The sequence below is a fragment of the Brassica oleracea genome, chromosome C9 (genome assembly GCF_000695525.1).
Source record: "Brassica oleracea var. oleracea cultivar TO1000 chromosome C9, BOL, whole genome shotgun sequence".
Classification (NCBI taxonomy): Eukaryota; Viridiplantae; Streptophyta; class Magnoliopsida; order Brassicales; family Brassicaceae; genus Brassica; species Brassica oleracea.
Genome location: NC_027756.1, coordinates 44,410,231 through 44,432,469, shown reverse-complemented (window position 1 = coordinate 44,432,469; position 22,239 = coordinate 44,410,231). Strand labels below are relative to the sequence as shown.

At 35.1% G+C, this 22,239-nt stretch overlaps 3 protein-coding genes across 3 annotated transcripts; 2 read left to right on the top strand and 1 right to left on the bottom strand.

The window, feature by feature from the left end:
• The first annotated feature begins 1,208 nt into the window (after positions 1–1,208).
• LOC106313120 (protein ROOT PRIMORDIUM DEFECTIVE 1) lies at positions 1,209–2,901 on the top strand. Its single transcript, XM_013750862.1, has 2 exons — positions 1,209–1,334; positions 1,464–2,901. The coding sequence occupies exon 2, from the start codon at positions 1,485–1,487 to the stop codon at positions 2,796–2,798; it is 1,314 nt and encodes a 437-aa protein (XP_013606316.1). The 5' UTR covers positions 1,209–1,334; positions 1,464–1,484; the 3' UTR covers positions 2,799–2,901.
• LOC106313121 (ELL-associated factor 1) lies at positions 2,823–4,403 on the bottom strand. Its single transcript, XM_013750863.1, has 2 exons — positions 3,565–4,403; positions 2,823–3,078 (listed from the first exon to the last, which is right to left on the bottom strand). The coding sequence occupies exons 1-2, from the start codon at positions 4,386–4,388 to the stop codon at positions 3,009–3,011; spliced, it is 894 nt and encodes a 297-aa protein (XP_013606317.1). The 5' UTR covers positions 4,389–4,403; the 3' UTR covers positions 2,823–3,008.
• Positions 4,404–18,750: 14,347 nt separating this feature from the next.
• LOC106313144 (outer envelope protein 61-like) lies at positions 18,751–21,786 on the top strand. The gene is made up of 11 exons (XM_013750887.1): positions 18,751–18,846; positions 19,186–19,416; positions 19,480–19,536; positions 19,628–19,756; positions 19,889–19,966; positions 20,065–20,135; positions 20,276–20,328; positions 20,465–20,618; positions 20,706–21,180; positions 21,272–21,415; positions 21,500–21,786. Exons 1-11 carry the CDS (start codon positions 18,751–18,753, stop codon positions 21,632–21,634), a joined length of 1,623 nt encoding a protein of 540 aa, XP_013606341.1. The 3' UTR covers positions 21,635–21,786.
• Positions 21,787–22,239: the final 453 nt, after the last annotated feature.

Sequence of the window (22,239 nt, the reverse complement as noted above, 5' to 3'; positions counted from 1 at the left end):
ATCAATTCAAACAACCAAATTCAAGAATGAGATTATCAATCCTAGCAATCGATTTCCATGTGATCAAATTCAATACGGTTTTAATTAATCAAGGCTAGCATACTATATCCAAACATACAATCATTCAAACAATCAATTTCGATCTCAAAGATTAATTAGGGTTTGGATAAAATCGATTATGCATTAGCTTTAGGGTTTTAATCGATTTCATGCATGGCATGCATTATGCATGTATGCAGCTAAAGGTATTAGGAAAACGATTTTGATCATTAGATCAATTGGGGTTTAGGGAATCAAACTTATGATTATGAGCTTCGATTTACTCATTGGGGTGTTAATTTATTACCCTAGGGTTTCGATTAGGGTTTAAGGATTACCTTAACCTCAAGTAGGGTTGAATGGACCACCAATGAGATGAGGATTGCAAGCTGAACATTGAGATTGATACGCGAACGAGCTGAGGTCGTCTAGAGCTGGAACGTATCGCGAGATGTCCTTGCTGGTATCGGGAACACAAGTTGAAGCTGGGATCGTCTGATCACGAACGGAAACAAGCTGTTATCGCGAGCGGTATCGAGTCATCTATCGCGAGCTGGCTGAGATCGTGTCTCGGGATCAAGCTGAGACGGTATAAGGTCGTGAGCTGGGATTGTGTCACGAACGGGAACAGGATGAGTATTAGGTTTAGGGTTCGTGATCGGGAGTTCTCAACGGCTAGGGTTTATCGTCGAAGGGATTATGGATTCGCCGGCTAGGGTTTGTTTAGCTTAGGGTTTAGAGTAATCGTGCTGGTAACATGTTGTAAAACTTAGAGGAAAGTTATGTGTTATTCTTATTATTCTTAAACATAATGAACCATTTATATATATAGGGAAGTACACCGTCATAGAATAATGGAAAGAATAGAAAAGGAAATACAGATATGAAAAGATTACAAATCATAAACCAAGAAGAAAAAGGAAAACCAAAAGTGGCTGACTCTCTCTCTAGCTGTCTCTCTCTAGCTGTCTCTCTCTAATGGTATGGGTTGGTTATGGACCGGACCGGTTATGGACATCCGATTTATAACACTTAAAGCGTATTAAAAACAACGATTTAAAACATTAAGACAAACAGCTCATGAGCCACGTGTCCAACTCAGGCTGGTAATCTGATAATTTGTAGACACAAAAGAAAACCCACGAGAGAAATAAATGGGCTTTATTAAGCCCATTTACGAAACAACAAGAAGACGACACACCTTTTGTTCTCGTCGCCGCCGGACCTCCGTCGCATGGCTTTCTCCTCGCCGCCTCACCTCCAAACTCTATTATTTCGCCACCGTACAGTATAAGGTATTGTTTATATTTCAGTTTACACATTTTATCTATCACATGGAATCTGAAAGTAATCGTAATCATCGATCCATTTATAGAAAAAACTGAGCTTTCGTTGCAATTCAAACTTCTTCAATGGCTGTTCAGGTGTTCAAGGCTAAGGTTCTGATGGGAAGCTTGCCACGTAGGATGCTGCGATTCTACGGGAATGCCCACAAGGTGTTTGCGATAATGCCTGAGAGAAGCTTTTTATCTGGAGAGTGCCCTTTCGGGCGGCTATGGGTGAGGTTAATGACGAGCAGCAAGCGTGTTCAAGATAGGAGCAGGGAGAAGCGTGTCCGCGAGCTCGAAGTAGCGACTGAGAAATGGAAGATAGCTAACAAAGTGATGTTCTTGATGGAGCTGTTGAAGAGTGAGCCAGAGATGATCATGAAGGTCAGGTTGTTGGAGCAGTACAGGCGTCAGATCAATTTGCCTAAGCCACATAAGATCAGCGATTTCATCAGAAAGTCTCCAAAGTTGTTTGAACTGTACAAGGATGAGAGGGGAGTGTTGTGGTGTGGAATGACGAAGGAAGGGGAAGACTTGTTGGACGAGCATGATGGGTTAGTTGAGGAGAATGGGGACAAGGCTGCGGAGCATGTGACTAGGTGTTTGATGATGTCTGTTGATAAGAAGCTTCGGTTGGATAAGATTGCTCATTTCCGGAGAGATTTTGGATTGCCTCTTGACTTCAGGGTGAACTGGGTAAACAAGTTTCCTGAGTTATTTAAAGTTGTGAAGGTTGAGGATGGAGAGGAGTATCTTGAGCTTGTTTCATGGAATCCAGCTTGGGCCATCACAGAGTTGGAGAAGAAGACTCTAGGCTTAACAGAGGAGAGCGATCACAAGCCAGGCTTGCTTTCACTGGCTTTCCCAATGAACTTTCCTCCTTCATACAAGAAAATGTACCGGTACAGAGGGAAGATAGAACATTTTCAGAAACGAGCTTACTTGTCTCCTTACGCCGATGCACGTGGACTCGAAGCTGGTTCAAAGGAATTCGACAAGCGTGCAATCGCAGTCATGCACGAGCTGCTTAGTTTTACGCTCGAGAAGAGATTGGTGACGGATCATCTGACGCATTTCAGGAGAGAGTTTGTGATGCCGCAGAAGCTGATGAGGATATTCTTGAAGCATTGTGGTATCTTCTATGTCTCTGAGAGAGGGAAGAGGTTCAGTGTGTTCTTGACAGAAGCTTACGAAGGGACGGAGCTGATTGAGAAGTGCCCTTTGATACTTTGGAAAGAGAAGTTGCTGAGGTTTACAGGTTACAGAGGAAGGAAGAGAGATATTCAAACTTATAGTGATACTTTGGAAATGGAAGAGAGAGAATTGCTCTATAGTAGTAGTTCAGGAGATGACGATGATGATATGATATCGGATGATGATGATGATGAGATGGACATTGATGAAGTGAATGATGCATATGAAGAGAATTAGCAAAGTCTATAAAACATTTGTTGAGCAAGAAAAGTTTAATTTCATTCATCAGACTTTTGCCAAACCGAACATTTCTCTCCGTAGGCATTTTGTTATTCTTAAATTCTTTAGTCTCCAAACAAAAACAAAAAGGAAAAATTAGAAAGAACACAGATAAATAATAAAAGAACCAAAGAGTTGATTCAACATGTCTGAAAAAACACACAGTAATCAATCTTTGGGGCTCAGCCAGGCAAGCCAATCGTCTCCATCCATGCCTTCAATTTCTTTATTCTCCATACTGTAAAATAAATACCATACATTCAAATCTTAGGTTAGATAGATAGATAACCGGTTACCACAAAATTCTTAAATTAAATATATGAAGAACACTGAAGGAAATAAATTACCTAACAAGCAACCTATATAATAATTGCATGCAATGATATAACACAACAATATATAATTTTGGGACACTCATATAATCATTGGACCAAAAAGAAACAAAAGGGACAGCTTGAGATCATGCAATAAACTGATGTGGATCCTTTTCATTCCACAAGTTTCACTCCTATTCTTCATATTTTTCTAATCAATTAGTCCCATTTAATTATCACAAAAAGATTTTATAGAAATACTTTTTTGTCTGCTTTCTGTGTTCTGCCGCAACTCAACACTGAAGTTTATACAGAACCGCCGCAAACTTTTTGTCTGCCGGTGATTCCGGTGGAACAACACCGATCAAAATGTTTTAAGTTTAAAAGAAAATAAAAAGAAAATAATTTACCAGGACAATGGAGGATTGTGAGGGGAGGAGTAATGAGTAGACAGATTATAAGGATGAAACAATTCTTCATCTGTTGGATTTAACCACGAAGGAAACTCCATGACGTCACTGAACTTTGGGAAGACGTCATCTTCGACTGTCTGCGACTTAATCATCTCCGTCTCCACCGTCTTCATCATGAGCTCTGACCACCAAGCTGACGTCTCCACGTTGTTCTCCTGTTCCATCAGCTGCTTCGGCGGTTGTTGAGGAGCTGTGGCGGAGAAGGTGGAAAGGGGAGGTGAAGGGGTGGAGTAGATATGCGGATTCGTTATTGCTGAGGATGATGATGATGAGCTTGAAGAAGACGACGATGATGATGATGAAGACGATGACGTGGTTTGGATGAAGTCATTGAAGTCGTGGAAACTGAGGTTTAACCCTAGAGGTTGGTTAGGGAGGAGTAAATTGAGTTGTGGATTCAACCAAGAAAATGGATCTGGAGGAGGTGGAGGTGGCGGTGGCGAAAACAGTTTCTGCGGCGGATGAGACGGTGGAGGCGGTGGAATCTTGGCGGCGTGGCTCATGGAAGCGCGATGTTGTTTTAAAGCGGTGACGATTTCACGGCGAGCTTCGGCCATATTAAGGAGACGTTCTTGGTAAGGACGGCTTGTGTGGAGTCGTCTTCTCACTTGTTTCTTATGCGTCTGAGTTTTGCCGCCCTTGTTGCCATCTGTGGTTGTGGTGGTTGTGGTCATGGTGGTGGAAGGAGGAAGTTGTGGCTTCACGAGAGATTGGATGTAAGTAGCAGAGACGCGTGCTTCTTGCTTGTGTGATCTGACCATCCAAAATAGTTATGATTTTTTTCACTGAGGAGACACTACTAATATTATTAGGTCATGCTTCTTCTCTTTGGATTATATTTTTCTCTTTCTTTCTCAAAGGTTTGTTTGAGTAGTTGTGGTTGTTGATGATGAGATCAGACAAATGACTCCGGGAAGAAAACAGATATAGGAGAGGTGGTGAAGGAAAAGCAAAGGCTCGTTGGTGGTGATATAAATACTCTGCTCTAGCCCAATATTGTAGACAACTCTTTATCTTTTTTTTTTGTTATTTCTTTTATTCTTTTAGTTTTTGCATGTGGGTTTTTCTTTCCTATTTTGGCAAAAATAAAATTTCATTAAACTTTGCCGTAAATGGTTCTGTTTGGATGGTTGGCACTCGGCAGTAATTGACCAATGTGTCCACCAACTCAACAAAACTGATATTGAAAAATTGGGGGTTCTTTTTGTTGTGTAAACAACTTTCAAGTGCATGTTTTAGTTTAGGTAAACAATTCTAAAATTGTTGAAATACCATTTTTGATATATAATTTTAATAATAGTAACAAGATGACTTCTAACAAAGCAAAAAGGGGTTTATAGTGACAAAAGACTAACAAAGCAAAAAGGGGTTTATAGTGACAAAAGATTTTGTTTTTGCTGTTCTAAATGGACAAGGAAATTAGGGTTATGTAGCAATTTGGAGGTTTGAGAATCTCTTAATTGAGAGAATATATCAAAGAATATTAAGAGAAAGAAGGAGGGTATTTTGGGAACTCAACGGAAGAGAATCCATATGACACTAGTCCTCTGTTAAAAGCTTTTGTCTGAAGTACAGTGGAGCCCCATCTACATGAAGATCAACAAATGCTCGTTTAAATACTGCTGCTCTTTAATCTACTCATATGCTGCGAATGATCTACCGCTCTCTTTTGACATACTCTTTTTTTTTTTTGGTCAAATTGACACGAATGATCTACCGCTCTCTTTTGACATACTCTTTTTTTTTTTTGGTCAAATTGACACGAATGATCTACCGCTCTCTTTTGACATACTCTTTTTTTTTTTTGGTCAAATTGACACGAATGATCTACCGCTCTCTTTTGACATACTCTTTTTTTTTTTTGGTCAAATTGACACGAATGATCTACCGCTCTCTTTTGACATACTCTTTTTTTTTTTTGGTCAAATTGACATACTCTTTTTACTGACAAGAAGTAATCAGGTAAGTTTTTCAGTTACTCGAATACTTTCAAACTAGCTCGAGGACGGTAGTAAAAGATAAAGGTAGCCAATTGTCTGAACCCTTTTATTATTGTATGTAGAATTCGAGTTGTAGTAATAGGTATTATTTCACAAAAAGTTGTACGTTATAGATTGAGATTATGACATCACCAGACTATGAGAGAAGGGGAGGTATGGTGAAAATGTGTCTGCATACAACAGTGGGGATGCATACGCAGACAGTCCAAATTCGAGGCTTCTTTCAAATTCAATTATATATCTCTCTTCCCTTTCATTGTCAAGAAACTCAACACTGATAAAATACGGCCAATTTCCAATTCTAGTTTCACACACTTAACTATTCAAGTGGTAAAAATCTAGTTTTCAGCTATGTATACATATTGGTCAAAAAATGCCAACCTCTTGTTGATGAGTATTAAAATTCGTTTTTTATTTCTCAATTCTAGAGAGTGTCTTACTCTAAACTAGGTTTACTAGCTCGTTACAAAGTTTTTGTGTACCCTGAGTAAATCATAACCGTGTAGTGAATTAATTCATCTTTGCATTTCAACATTCATACATATGGCTGAAAAGTATATTATATATATATATTATATTGTTACATATGGGCCACCGATGAAGTAAAATGAAAAGAATTGCGGCTCAAAGAAATAAGTGTGGATCTTCTTCTACAATATTTGCTATAAATATTTATATTGCTAAAAGGACCGAGTGACAGAGGTGTGGCAAGTGTTAACCACTTAGTTGATGTAATATCTTAGATAATAACATATTCGAACTTGATTCGGTTACTTAAAAACTAAATACTTAAAATACTAAAATTTTAGATCATTTCTCCCGGTAAGCAGATCAGGTATGTATGAGACAATACTCAAAATCTAAATACTTGAAATACTAAAATTTTAGATTATTCCCCCGGTAAGCAGAGCAGGTATGTATGAGACAAAGAAAGAGTCAATGGTATTGGACTATTGGTAATATTGGAACAAAGAAAGAATCAACGGTAGACCAAAGAGAAAAAGAGTGTATAGTAGTAGTTGGTAAACACGTAAACTTAAGATAGAGTCAATAGTTACTGCTTCGGATGTGGGTGTTGGATATAATTACTTTATTCATTTAATTAGTTTAATATTGCCCCCACGATTATAGACGATTGATCTTGTGGTAACTAGTTAATTACTTAATTAGATCGTAGAACTGTAGTTTTTAGTAAAAACATTTTTTTTTTTGAATTATACATAGGTATCATGATCCCACAGAAGTGGTCCAGACTAGTCATGTGTTGCCATGTGTCGGTTCCCTTTTCCTTGCAATGCCGAAATGTTAATTCCCCAGTGGTCGGAATTCGAACCCTGGTTTCACCGTATTGGATTTTTTACCTTCAAGTTAATCACCACCGGACCAGAAGTCCTAGTTAAAAAAAAATGAATTTTATGTTGTAAATTGAAATATATATAGCTATTGAATTAAATTTGACCTTAAGATATATATTGCTTTTCGAAGAAAACAAATGGATCTAAACATCATTTATAATATTTCACTTCTAGTATTCTATACATTTAAAAACATATACCGGTGTAAGAATATTAAGAGTTCAACGTGCATGAACTATATATAGCACGTGGATATCTACAACGCGCAACTACAATATCTTCTTCACATTCAACTACATTGTCTTGCGCCAGTACATGACTTTTGAGTTTTGGTGAAATCTGAAACTTATTTATTTTCCACATGTGGTAATATTATATTGCGATACTTTTTTTTCTAACAATTATATTGGTGGTACATTTTATTAGATATATATATATGAAATTTAGCATATATTATGTAAAGAATATCTCGAGTCAATCATGGAAGAAGAATATTGTCATCTTTCACTCGTAACGGATTGAGTTACTTTGAAGATCAACTTAATAGCAACCGAAAGTAGTAGGTGAGATCTTGAGCTTTCTTCATCCATATTTCTTTCGTAATCATCTTCAGTAATACTCTCTTAGGCTCTTGTAGTCCTCCCCACCAACCAAATGCCACATTATCAATATAATCTACCCCGCTCCCTAAAAGATTGATCTTCTAGCTAATAAGAATTTCTCCTTATATAATTGTGGTCGTTCTCTGAACTATATGCATGCATATGCGCTTTAACGTTTATCATTTAGTTGCCAACTTTGGACCACCCAACGTCAATCGTATTTATGCCCTTTTCCAAAAAAAAAAAAAAAAAAACGTCATTCGTATTTATTAACTTTTGGTTTATAGATCATTGTAAATAATTTTTTTTTTAACTTACAGAAATGTTATTTTACGTCCATAAGAGAATTACATTTGTTTATAGAGAAATTCCATATAATTTTTCTTTTTAGTTTATTTTCACAAAAAAAGATTCCAATAAAAAAATGACCCATAGAAATTTTATTAAAGGATAAATATATCCTTATACTCCTAGGTAACTAATCCTAGACTTTGAAATTTTTTAAAATATAAAATAAATATTAAAGTTTTAAAATAAAATTTTAAAATAATTTCAAAAAGCATTTTGAATTTCAAAAAAAAATAAAATTTTTTTTATAAAAAGTTTGAATTTAAAAGCATATAATTTGGAATTATATTTTTTTTATTATTATTTATATATCTACAAAGTAAGAAGTAGAAATTTTGTTTTTGTTATGAATATTATGTGATGTCCATATGGAAAGTCTTAGATTTACTTGATTGTCAAGTCTACTTGTTCTCCAAGCTATGTTTTATCATTAGGTTATTGTAATCCTATATAAAGGACTCATTATTCATGGAATAATACACACCAATTTCCTCTCTTCTCTTCTTTACTTACAACACGTTATCAGCACGAGACTCTATCGATCTTGAGCTAAGAGGTATAGAATTTTTTTTTTTGTTATGTTCTTATTATTTTTTCAATCCTTCTTCGATCCATGTTTATTATCAATTCATGGTTGTAAGAGTGGATCTAATACTATCGATACTTAATTGAAGTATTATTTATCGATACTAGAATCATGTTTATTATCAACTCATGATTCATCTAGCTAAAAGTTTTTAGTCGATAATATTGATTTGGCCTTATTCCAAAGAAATAAAATTATTAGATCACTTTGATGGGATCGTATCGACTTTATAAACTAAATTCAATCTCGTTAGTTACGATATTTATATTCATATAACTTTTTTTTATTACTTGACACCATGAATATTGATAACTCGTTTGCATATAGTTTGTTGACTTCGGCATATTGTTAAATATTTAATCATACATATGCATATCGTTATTGTTTATTAATACGGCATGACTATAGATCGAAACTAATAGCATAATCACGATTCATAAATCACTATTTTCATGCATAATTTATTAGATTTTGTTAATCGATTGTTACTTATACATCTCACAGTATGATTTGGCCTTTTAGTGTCGATTAGTGTTAATCAGATTCACTACGTTTGTGGCTCATATTCATTGTCAAAGTTCGAATATATGCCATAGTTATAGTATTCTTATTTACTACGTTTGCGCCTGCAGTGCATGTAATATTACGATTGCATAAGTCAAGGTTTACAATTGCATATAGTTATTAATATTATCTTACATGTAACGACTTGCTGCATGTAACTATAACCAAGAGTTATAAAAATAATTTTGTGAATATATTAAGAGTTGCTAGTGTTCATTCGCACGGCTGAGTGTTTTTGAGTGAATTATTATAACTCAATCCTGTTAATATGGTGAAGTTACGGTTTAATTTTTCTGCTTGGTTAAGCATATTGATTTTGTTAACTAAACCTAGTTGATTTATTCTGACCGTATGTGAATAGATAATCATATACTGTTAATAGTTTAAATAGCTTCATTGAGCCTATTGTCTTACTGGTAATTTTCCTATTTGGTTAAATATTGATTATCAAGCCATGCTTCAATACAATATATATCTGTGATTAAATATTTGGCCAGCAGCTAATTATTTGGTTTAAAAAAAAAGTGATTCAAGTTGGTTTACATGACTATTAGTTTATGTGCATACATGTTTTATGTTGATGTCTACTAACAAATTGCCATATTTATATGAAAAAAATTTAAGTGTTGCAGAGATTCTAACTAGCCGAAAAACATAAAAGGCCTTAAAGATCATCTTTATGTCAGATTTTCAATTTCCATTTTACCTCTATTATCGAGATAAGTATTGTTTACGTATCATGTTCAATATTGATTTATAGTCAAGTAAAGTTTGATTAGATAAATTAATTTATACATGTCATCTGATTTTGTTTGAATATTCATTGAAAGATAGCCAATATTAAGATGGTTAATGACATGATAGTAAACGGCTAGTCAATAAAATAATTACTACAATAATATTATCTACTTTTAATGTAGTAAAATACTTGTGATAATACATATCTCTATATAATATATATTTTATTATTATATTTCACTACCATTATATATATGAGAGTTTTAAGCTTAAGACTTGATCTTAAAAGATCTATGAGTTTTAGAAAAATCCAAAGAAAGGTATAATCACCAGAAGTGATTAACTAAAGCTCATTGTGTATCTTGCATCTAAAGATTACAAAACCAGAAGTCTGTAAATAAATCTCAACTATGTTGGTTTTTAAGTTTAAAAATAAAATTTCTCAGAAATTTTTAATGATGCATAGATATGAAAAATATGTATATTTTCCACAAAAATAATGTTGTCCAGCAGACACATGATTGAGAAAATAGATTAAAGAAGTTTATGAGACTCAGAAAACCAATGAGCTATTGATGTAAGATGATAAATCACGTCTAATAGATTATGATCACTCTCTTGAAGAGAATATTACATTTTAGATTGAGAAGAAAAAAAAATCCACATAAATAGTATTGGTAAAGAAAGTGTAGACGTGAAATATGAATATAAATAAGGTCAAAAACCAAAGAGTTTCTTTATAGAATTCATATTCTCACTTGAAGTTGAGAAAATAAAAATGGTAATACATAAGAGATATGATTCATTCATCTAAAAATGAAAGAAAATTATTGTTAGTACAATACAAGCTAATATAAATCTTTCAAGAAGAGGATATATGATTGCTCCAGAAGAGTATATATTATTATTCCACATAAGAATGCAATTTAAAGTTCTTAATGTATTGTATTCTTATAAGTCTCAATAGAAGGATCAAAGAAAATAATACATGACCCATGTAGGGTATGTTGTTGATTCAAAAAATGAGATTCATTCGAGATTGATAAACCTGTAGTATTATCATCTCGAGGGGAAGAGTTAAAGAATCTCACATTTTATGATAAGTGAAACATTCAGAAGATTATGTTTGCACTAAAACTAAAATTGAGGAATTATTCTCAAAGTAAATCTCTGGGATTTTGAGACACTTGTGTTTAGACAATAAGCAAAGGAAATGCTATATACATTTCAAATCAAAAATATTTCTCAAGGCAGTATAAGTATTTTAGAGATAGTATCTATATCCTCATATATATTGTAATAGACAAAGATTAGTGTAATAGAGATAAAAAAAAAATATAGTAAACCAGAAGTTTACAAAATATTTGGCATGAACCAATTAGACCATTTTGGTCCAGTATTGATGCGAAAAGATACATAACGATTTATGTGAATATTCATTGAAGAACCCGAAGATTCTTGCGAATGATTTCACATATGTTGCTTGCTCATAAGATAAAATGGTAATACGGTTTTCACCAGCCAAAAGAAGTAATTGGCATGAATAAAAGAGATGTTGGTGGACTGATCACCCACTGTGCATCTTTATAATATTGGTGAATTCACGTCTTAAGTATCTGACATGTTCACTGAAAATAAGTATTGAACATTTGAGCAACATAATTTGCATCAAGCCAACAAGTAATCACTAGTTCTCCCCGTAATTGGTATTGGGTCATAAACCAACCATTTTGCATCTAAGAATGTTGGATGTGCGGAATACATTCCAGTTGCTCCACATAGAGCTTAATTAAGATGAGTTTTTAATGAGTTGGAATATATGTTGGATATGAATCTCCATTAATACTTAAGAATTTAGAGCCATCCCCGAAGGATATAAGTAAGGCTCTATTTCAATGCCAAAATTGAATTAGTATATCCAACATAAGGGGGAGAAAATAAACAGCTGGAAAAAGAAAATAAGTTGAAATGAATTATCAATGATCCTCAGACTAAAGAGAATGTGAAATAAAAGTCCAAAAGATAATTAAGTTGTAGAGCTTAGTAAAGCAGCTGCTACACATTTACTGGCCCATATAGATAGAGTGATCAAGTCACATATACCAGCTGTTAATGCTCCAATAAGAATAAATGTTCTAGAAGAACAATATAACTGCTAGTCACGCCTGCAGCGTGGTAGACATGTTGGTTTCTAAGATAAGAATCCTCGTATATGAAAAAGAGCGTATATTGATAATGGTCAAAACGAGGCAATATAGTTTTGAATGATCTCCAGAAGAGACATTAAACATGACTGAAAGAAATTCAGGTACCTGAGACAATGAAGAGATCTCAATAAGTTATGTCATGTATAAAATAAAATGGAACCAATAAGCAAATCGACGTCGATGATATTTATGCCTACAAAGTAGCATTTGATATGATGAATGAGAAAGAAGATCATGAAATAAAGTCTATTGAAAAGTGTACACAAAAAGATGATTGGTCAAATAAGAAAGAAGCAATAGACAAAGATAAAAACTCTTGTAAAAGAGAGAGGTATTTGGACCAGTAGTCCATACACAAGAAGGTGTAAAAAAAGTGGGATGGAAATGATTTGTTTCTCATTGAAAGATCAATATGGAATTGATTGTGAAGAGACATAGTCTCATGTGGTAGATGCAACTACTTTCAAGTTCATTATTATTCTCATAATAAATGAAGAATTTGAATTATAAGACCGACTTGAAACTGATAATCCCTAAGAGATTGAATCCCTAAAAGATATAATCCCTAAAGGATTGTTGATATCAAAATCATGTTCCCGGGAACTCTAGCTATTCCATCGAGATGTTTTATGGAATATATGAAATAATTGAAGTTAATCAATACTTTTTTGTATTTATCAAGAGATTATAGATCAATAAAATCATTGATGTGAATATAATCAAAAATTCCCGAAGAGTTATAGAAAATGGTATTTTGGGAGAAAGCTCTTGACAATACCATATTGTCTTTATGTATTCCAATCTGGAGATCTAAAATGAGATCTTATCGTCAAGATCCTTGAAGAATTTTATTTAAGATGCTCATATATGTTTGGTCTTGAAGTACCATATTTAAAGTGTTATTGAGCAAATTACTAATCTTTTCGTAACTAAGAGATGTAATTTCATATGACAAGAAAGAAAGTTATTAGTAACTTTCATAGTTACGTATGAGTTACTCGTATGTACAAGACGAATGTCTACACGATTGTATGTAAGAAATTTGGTTTGAAATCCAAATAGACCAAGAAAATATATCAAATAAGAATTGTGGACTGGAAGTCTATAGACCTTGAAATAATCTAATGGAAAGAGTATTATGATATTCTCAATTTCAAAAAGAGATTTACCTGATTGGAATGCATATCCTGAAGATATTGCTTTCCGGGGAAAAAATGTGAAATATGTGTGGTTGTACTCTTTTCCCTCATCATGGTTTTTATCCCACTGGGTTTTTCCATGACAAGGTTTTAACGAGGCAACAAAGAACACACAAATGATAGACACCCGCAAGAATTATTATAATTTCAAAGTTGAAAGTCTATCACAGATCTAAAGTCTTTGAAGTCAACAAAATCAAAGAAAAGGATCAAATCATATCAAGACTCATATACTGCAGAAGAATGGCGATGTTCGTCTTACAAGTTCATTCAAGTGACAATTTCTCTGACTTATTCACCAAGGCGCTAACCACTGTTCTTTTCAAGAAGTTAGTTCATCTTATCAGACTGAGTCATCTCAAAGATCTTGACGTATGTACACATGAGGGGAAGTCATTACGCGTTGCACTCTTTTTTTTTCTTTACCATGGTTTTTCCCAGTGGGTTTTCCTGGAAAGGTTTTTAAAGGCAACACCTACGGCGTTTTGAAAGCACTTTGATATAATGGACATCAAGGGGAAGTGTTATGAATATTATGTGATGTCCATATGGAAAGTCTTAGATTTACTTGATTGTCAAGTCTACTTGTTCTCCAAGCTATGCTTTATCCCTAGGTTATTGTAATCCTATATAAAGGACTCATTATTCATGGAATAATACACACCAATTTCCTCTCTTCTCTTCTTTACTTACAACAGTTTTGTCTTTTTAATGAAACATTTTTGGTCATTTTTTTCTATGAATGCTCTTTTTATAACAAAAACTAAAAAAAAAAGTTATTTAGGAAAATTTCCCTTGTTTATATCATTTTTAATTGGGAGTACTTCATGTACATGACTGTTTTTTTTTTTTGGTAAAATCATGTACATGACTGTTTTATCTTTATACGCATGTGACCGTATATATATGTGCAAAACTTTATGCTATTTATAGTAAACGAAGTAATAGAAGTCCACAACTGTAAGTTGGTAAATCGATTACTTAAGAAAAATGACAATTCCATGAGCATTTTAAAGAAAATAATTAGTGAGCCAAACGGGTGTATGGCCTTGCCATTGGACCTCGACCTCTGTTAGGACCGCTTACAGTGTGACTAGAAATGTTCAGTCACCATTGTTGTTTCCAAGTTGTAATGAAATATATAGTTCGTCTTACTAATATACTTCAGCAAGAAATTTTATCATTTTGGATTACACCAAAGAAGGTTTTATGGTTGGTGTTTCACCTTTTCTCAATGTGGTTTATAACTATATTTCATAATTGGTTCCGAAAAGATGTATGACGATTTTCATAACATAGTCTGAAATACATTATGGGTTTTTCTGTGTTTTCTTTGGTCCCCAATTACTAATACACTATGTTATTCAAAATATCTTGCCGTGGGATACTTTAAAAGGACGAGGGATGCCCCGCTAAAAGAAACACGAAAAAAGAAGAAGATAAAATGCAGATAAAGACGAGAGACGTGAATAAGTGGATAAAGATGCAAATGATTTTGGTTTTAATTTTGTTGAGAGGCCACCAATTCATCCAATCAGAGCCTCTTCTACTGGATTCCGTTCACACCAAAGCCCAAGCAAATATAATTATTTTGGTCGTCACAATCTGGATTTGCATTTAAACATCTAAAGAAACTTCAAATTTGCTAAACACATCAGCATGCATTTGTATGTAGTTGCCAACTTAACTTGCTATGTAAGTACAAAAACAAAATCCTTAGAAGTTAGACACCACGTTCTACTAATCTATTTAATATGAAAGTATGATGTCATATCGACCGTTCCCTCTTCCCTGATTCAAGCTTATTAAGAATTCATAATTTAATTCGAGAATGACATTTGATAAACGTCAAATTGAATTGATATTGTATATAGGACCATTCGTTTTAATGTCACAACAGTTTCCGTCAGAATCTATAAAAAGTCCGTTCATTGTATTTGTTGGTGTCTATGAGAGCGTCACATATATATGGAACACAATAACCTACATGCTCCTTTGGTTTCTTAGTTCTATGGTGAAACTTTGTTCGCAAGATATTTCTTTACCGGAAAAAACGAAGATATTCCCCGGAATATTTTTCTTGTTACCTGGATATTTGCTGTAGAGAAGAATTTAACTTGTGACTGGATGCTTAATTGAAGAACTTGTATTCACAAGACGGCCACACACACACTCATCTCAGCTCTGTATCTACCCTGAATAGAATCAAATTTTCCAACTAATATCTTCCTGCTGAGGTTCAGTTATTTGATTCTGTTTTATAAGACTCTTTTGGTTGTTAAATGTTGTAACCATCATCTTATTTAATCTCGACATAAAAGAACATACGTACAACTTAAACGAACAGAGAGATAGTACACATGTATAAATCGTATTAAACAAATTAAAGCTACACGCGACTGATTACGACTGGAATCTTCATATTTCAATATTAAAGGTTGTACGTGTTGTTGGTTTTTTTTTTTTAAAATATAATTTATATATTAAAAACCGTCCGATAAATCGAGAATCAGATCCGGTTATAAGTTCGTTTCGAACAAAAGTATCAAAGTCTAAATATTACAATCCTAGCTTCGCCCACCCACTAAACCCGGTACATTCCGCTAGTTTGCTTTTCTAAATTCTCTGATATCGGTAGCCGTTTTCAACCATTGACTTGATTCTCAAGAAAGTGAGGTTCTCCTTGTTACTTCGGATGCGGGGAGTTCCCGAGTAGTCTCCGAAGTAGCTAGTTCCCGATGTTATCCACAAAGCTTATACCTTCTCTGTCCATGACGAACAAGACGGCCATAGGAGATGTTTTCAGACACATACCTCTGCCTTACATAAGCCACCAAAGCCAAGGAGTATAAAACGCCACCGACGAGTTGAAACGCATCTCAAATCGAGCAAGTGCCCGCTACTGCCGCCTACGAAACCTACAAAAAAGCGGACTGGAGCCAACGCCACTCTTATCCCAGCTTGTCCCAGCACCTAAATGGAAAGTTCAGCTCACCACCACCAAGCTCCAAGAGCTAAAGCGGTCCTGGGATGTAAGCAAAAACCAAATGGAGACACCAAGGCGGGAATGACCGAGTACCGCCTCACCATTTGTGACCATTGAGAACCAAAGGCCATTTCCACTTTGTTAAGACCCATTCCCGGTGTCAATGGGTCAAGGTCGAACTAAGAAGAACGAGACACATCAAAGGGGAACAATCACCATCCCATGAATAGCTGGAGATAGAGCTGTGAATAAGGAATCCGAAGTGAAGTGACGTCCGAACGAGCAGTCCACAATCTGCCATAGACGACAGCTTGCTACCGACAACAAGCACATTCACACAGGTCGTAACAAGGAAGAGCCCCATCTCCTTCTGTGAGCAACCTCCCAAGACCCACCTCCGATCTGACAAAGCATCAGAGTTCACTTGGCTACAGGGAGAAAGCACCGTACAAGTTGTGATGGTGTAATAAAGAGAGAGAGAGTAAAGGTTCTGATGACAAGTGGCATGCCACGTGGGCCGACTATTAAGGAGCCAATCACAGCGAAACTGCCACGTGAGATCCTCCACGTCCCGACAACTAGGGCCGGACATTTCATCCGTTAAATTTGATTCAATTCGTTATTCGTTTCGATTCGATCAGAAATTTCCGGATATCCGTAAACTATCGGAGCAAAGCAAATACTAAAAATCAATATCCGCTAAAATCAAAGCAAATCACAAATATCAAAATTTTGGGAATCGGATATCCGCTCTGATCCGGAAATATATAAATATATATACATCTTGATTATACTTAATGTTTTAAATGTATAAGTTTATATAATTATTATTATAACATATGATTTGACAAATTCTATTCACATTATTACTTATATAAAAGTATAAAATAAAAAAGAAGAGAAAAAATTTATAAAACAATTATAACTTTTTTTCTTAAGTTTTGTGTTATTATAATTGTTAACTAAGTTTAAAATTTACAAAATATGTAGTTTCACTATTTCTTTTAGTTTTTATTTTGTATATCATGCAAAAAAATATATTAGAAAATAAATTTGTATTAATTTTTTAAGATTATTTGTATTAATTGAAGCGAATGAGATATCCGTAAATATTCGTAAATATCCGCAAATATCTATTTATTTTTCGGATATCCGTTTTCCCGGTTATCCGTATTTTTCCGAAACAAAGCAAATCGAAAAATTATATATTTGTAACCTACGAAGCAAATCATAAATACTTTCAAAAACTTGGATATCCGATCCGTGTCCAGCCCTACCGACAACAATAAAGCTTTCTGTTTCCTTCCACCATCCCCTTTTTTTTCTCTCTCCCTCTTTTATTTTGCTATAAAATCATCACTGTTTACTGACCGTAAATATTGAAAAATTAGTAGTATAATTTGTAAAGTATGGCTTATTCGCTCGATCATCTTTATCCTTGACTTTGACTCGATCACTGGGGTTTCCACGAACTGGGCCTACTTGGACTTTAACTCAACGGTCTCTTGTAACACCAGGCTTTCTTGGGCTGAATTATGTTAATACAGTTTGTATTTGTCTATTTGGGCTGGGTTTATAGTAGAACCCAACAGAAACACCAACAAAAAAGCATGTTTTTTTTTGTGCTTGTGGGCGGCAGCAAAAAATCATGTTTGGAAAATACGCTGTTCGGAGTTTGACTGCAGCGAATATGACTAAATCTGTAAAATAAAGTGTTGACTCGCATTGATCCGTGTAATTTTTGCATTGACCGCGTAAAGTTTTTTTTTTGGTAAAGTTGACATGCAATTGATTAATTTTTACTCATTAATAACAGGTTGTTTAATTATTCCTTATCAAATACAATTACAATTAGCTATGAAGTCCAAAACCATTGTTCAAGCCCAAAACAAATACATATTTTCGTATTAAACAAACCATAATCTAAATGTTCCACAAATCAAGATGAGATTATTTAAAATTATCTTAAAAAAAAGTTATATAATTATATCTAAGAATTTGTGTTAAAATTAGCTAATAATATTATAAATATATTAAATTATATTTAAAATTAGACCCCGTAAATTTCTTGAGTATTTTCCGATTTTTTGGTAATTCGGTAGGAGCGGTTTTACCGACCGATTAGCGTCCAACGCAATTCAGAAGAGGGACGAAAAGCAACTACGAAAAGAAAAAGAGCTTGACAAGTTTTATTTTAATGAAAACAAAAACACGAGAGATTGGGTTTCTTGCTTCACATTGTTTATTTGTTCCAACATGGACAAGGACATCATAGCCACATAGATTCCATGCTTACTGGACCCTAATTAATATTCCAACTAACGAATTAATTAAAATACCACGACACGTCGTTACCTAGGGAAGGGCAAATATGTAATTAAGCAGCTCCAGGCATATTCCGGTCGGTCAATTGAAGAGGTGGTTGTGGTGGATTTGCAATTGTATTACTATTATAGAGGAGCCATATAGAGTACCCAATTCTCTCTCAATTGCAAAGCTTAACCGATCTGATCCCAGACAACCGCATCGAGGAAGAAGATGTTTAACGGGATGATGGATCCAGAGATGATTCGTCTCGCTCAAGATCAGATGAGCCGTATGACCCCTGCTGATTTCGCCAGAATCCAACAACAGGTCTTCTTTATTTTCAGTTCCAACTTGTTTAATCGTGATGTGATTGTGATGCTTAATTCAAAGCTTACTTGTCGAATGCAATGTCCTAATCTGTGCAATATATATTATTAGGACATAAAGTTAGTTTGTACTTTTTTGTTAGGACAGGCATAAGTGTACTTTGTATGTGTTCAGAAACAAAATAGGACAGAACTAGAAAGGCCTGTATACGCCCTGGAAACAAAAAAAATAAATATATAGTTTAATTTTTTTATAACGATGTTAGTATGTAATTTTTACTCTGTTTTTTTTTTTTGTTGTTGTATGATGAGTAGTTTTTTGGTCAATTGTAAAATACAGATGATGTCGAATCCGGATTTGATGAAGATGGCGACTGAGAGTATGCAGAACATGAGGCCTGAAGATTTGAAACAAGCTGCTGAACAGCTCAAGCATACTCGGCCTGAGGATATGGCTCAGATTGGAGAGAAGATGGCCAATGCTTCCCCTGAGGAGATTGCTGCTATGCGTGCCCAAGCTGATGCTCACTTCACTTATCAAATCAACGCAGCTCAGATGCTGAAAAAACAGGTACTACTTTGAGTTTCTATTATTTGATCCTGAAACGGTTGCTAATTTGTATATATTCGGCAGGGGAATGAGCTTCATAGCAGAGGAAATTTCAGCGGTGCTGCAGAGAAATATATGCGTGTAAGACTACTTCATATGTATCTTTTGTCATGCTACTTGCCTTTCTTTGTTTATCAAACAAGAGTCTTTATATCTGTACACCATATAACAGGCGAAGAATAATCTGAAGGACATTCCATCTTCTAAAGGTGGAGCGCTTTTGTTGGCGTGTTCCCTCAATCTCATGTCTTGTTATTTGAGGACCAATCAGCATCAAGAGTGCATCAGGGAAGGCTCCGAGGTATGCTGCACCTTTGTTTATGTTCTTGATTTTCTAACAATCTATTAGCTTCGTTTTTGGTAGATGTAACATATAATGTCATCCTCGCTCGGTGTTCTTCTGATGAATTTACATTATTACCTATTAATTCAGGTTTTGGCATATGATGCAACAAATGTCAAAGCACTATACAGAAGGGGTCAAGCTTACAGAGATCTGGGCCTGTTTCAAGTGAGTTCTTCTGTTTCTTGCTTATAGAAGTTTCTTGAGATGCCTTGTCAATATGTCCTGAATATGTGTTTGCTCATTGACTTTTATAAAACTATAAGGATGCCGTCTCCGATCTAAGCAAGGCCCATGAAGTTTCCCCTGAAGATGAGACCATTGCTGATGTGCTAAGGTATGGACTCTTTTTCTAGTTATCTCTGGTAATTTCATGCTTATTTCTAAAGTTTATATATAGACATTTTGAAAATAAGCATGAATTATCTTCATTTTTATGCACAAAATAAATAAGACATGATCTTTTTCTTTATGCAGAGATGTTAAGGAAAAATTGGCGGTTGAGGGACCTGGCAAGGCATCAGCAAGAGGTATAATCTTTATCTCTTATTAAATTTTCAAAATAATTTAGTGTATTTTTCTCAGAGCAAAACGGTTCTTAGCTGCATCGATGTTCTGCTTCATCTATTAAAACAACTGGATATTGTTGCTTTGTTTGGTTGCTAGGTGTGGTGATTGAAGAGATAACTGAAGAAAACACTGTTACTTCTGGAGAAAGTAGAAAACCTATTAAAGAGACGCAACGAGAAAGCAACGGTGGTGGTCTAAAGACGGATTTTGATGGCTTGCAGGCTCTCAAAGACGACCCCGAAGCAATCAGGTTCAACACCGTCTCCAAACTACTGTATAGATATGTCTTTGTTCATCTGTTTTGTCTCCTAATCATTCACTTCCTTTTGGCCTTCAGAACGTTCCAGAACTTCATTTCAAAGACTGATCCCGACACACTCGCTGCTTTGAGCGGAGGCAAAGCTGGAGACATGCCACCAGACATGTTCAAAACCGCTTCCAGCATGATAGGCAAGATGTCTCCCGAAGAGATTCAGAAAATGGTCCAGACAGCCTCGTCGTCGTTCAAAGGAGACAGCCCTGGAGAAAACGGGTTTGCACCAACACCAGACATGCTTAAAATGGCGTCTGATATGATGAGTAAGATGTCACCAGAAGAGCGTGAGAGGATGTTCAACATGGCGTCGTCTACGAAAGCAAACGCTCCCGTTTCAACATCGTACAGCGATGGGGAAGGATCTGAACCACCACGGGTTAGTAGTGTTTTAGGCGAGTCTAGTTCCTTCGTGGCTCCAAGAAGCATGCCTTCTGCTCCGCCTGCTGACTTGCAGGAACAGATGAGAAACCAAATGAAAGATCCAGCCATGCGACAGGTTTTGTTTTGTTTTTTTTTAAATATATATTTTAAGAAACATAAATGTGATTGTAGAAGATGTTCATATATTGCAATGTATTTTATGGTAGATGTTCACGTCTATGATAAAGAATATGAATCCGGAGATGATGGCAAGCATGAGCGAACAGTTCGGGATGAAGCTTTCTCAAGAAGATGCTGCAAAAGCTCAGGAAGCCATGGCTTCTCTTTCTCCTGAAGCTTTGGAGAAAATGGTACGAAAAAAGAGGATGTGAAAGCAGAATAATCTTATAATATAAAGTTCCATGTCTCATTCACTCGTATGTTGTTTTGTGCAGATGAGATGGGCGGATAGGGCACAAACGGGGATAGAGAAAGCGAAGAAAGCAAAGAAGTGGTTGCTGGGGAAAGGAGGGTTGATCTTTGCAATATGCATGCTCGTTTTAGCTATAATCCTTCATCGTCTGGGCTAATATTGGAAGGTAAAATGAAACAACAAAGAGGTTCTCTTCAAGACTCCAACCCTCACAGTAAGATCAGTCTTTTGGTTTGGGTACGTAGTTTGTAAAAACTGTAACATGGACTCTTCTCTCTCGGATCCTTTCCTCTAGATTTATTTCCATCATCTATTATAGTGTTTTTTTTTTTTAACTTTATAAAAGAAAACGTTATTTTCTTCATTTAGATATATTCGTTTATTTTATAAACCATAACAATTGGAATTACTCAACATTATTGCTAAGTATCGTCGTGGAAAGACAACAATCAGAGAAGAATTACATGTCGGCTATGTGGTGATCACGAACGTGGTACTGGAGAAAGTGCTCAGCTTTATGAATACAACTCTGAGTAAAGAGTGGGTGGTTATAGATGCAGCAACTTTGAGGCCTCATGGAGAATATGGAGCTTATGAGACCAAAGAAACTAATAAAATGTGTTTATCGTTCGTTACTAAAGAGAGCTGCATGATGCAACTTGGTGTTGAAGCAAAAGCTGGTCCACGACATGATGCTTCAATCTTTGTATACAGAGAGACTTGAGTGAGAAAATGTACAGTAGTGGGAAAACCGAAAAGTAC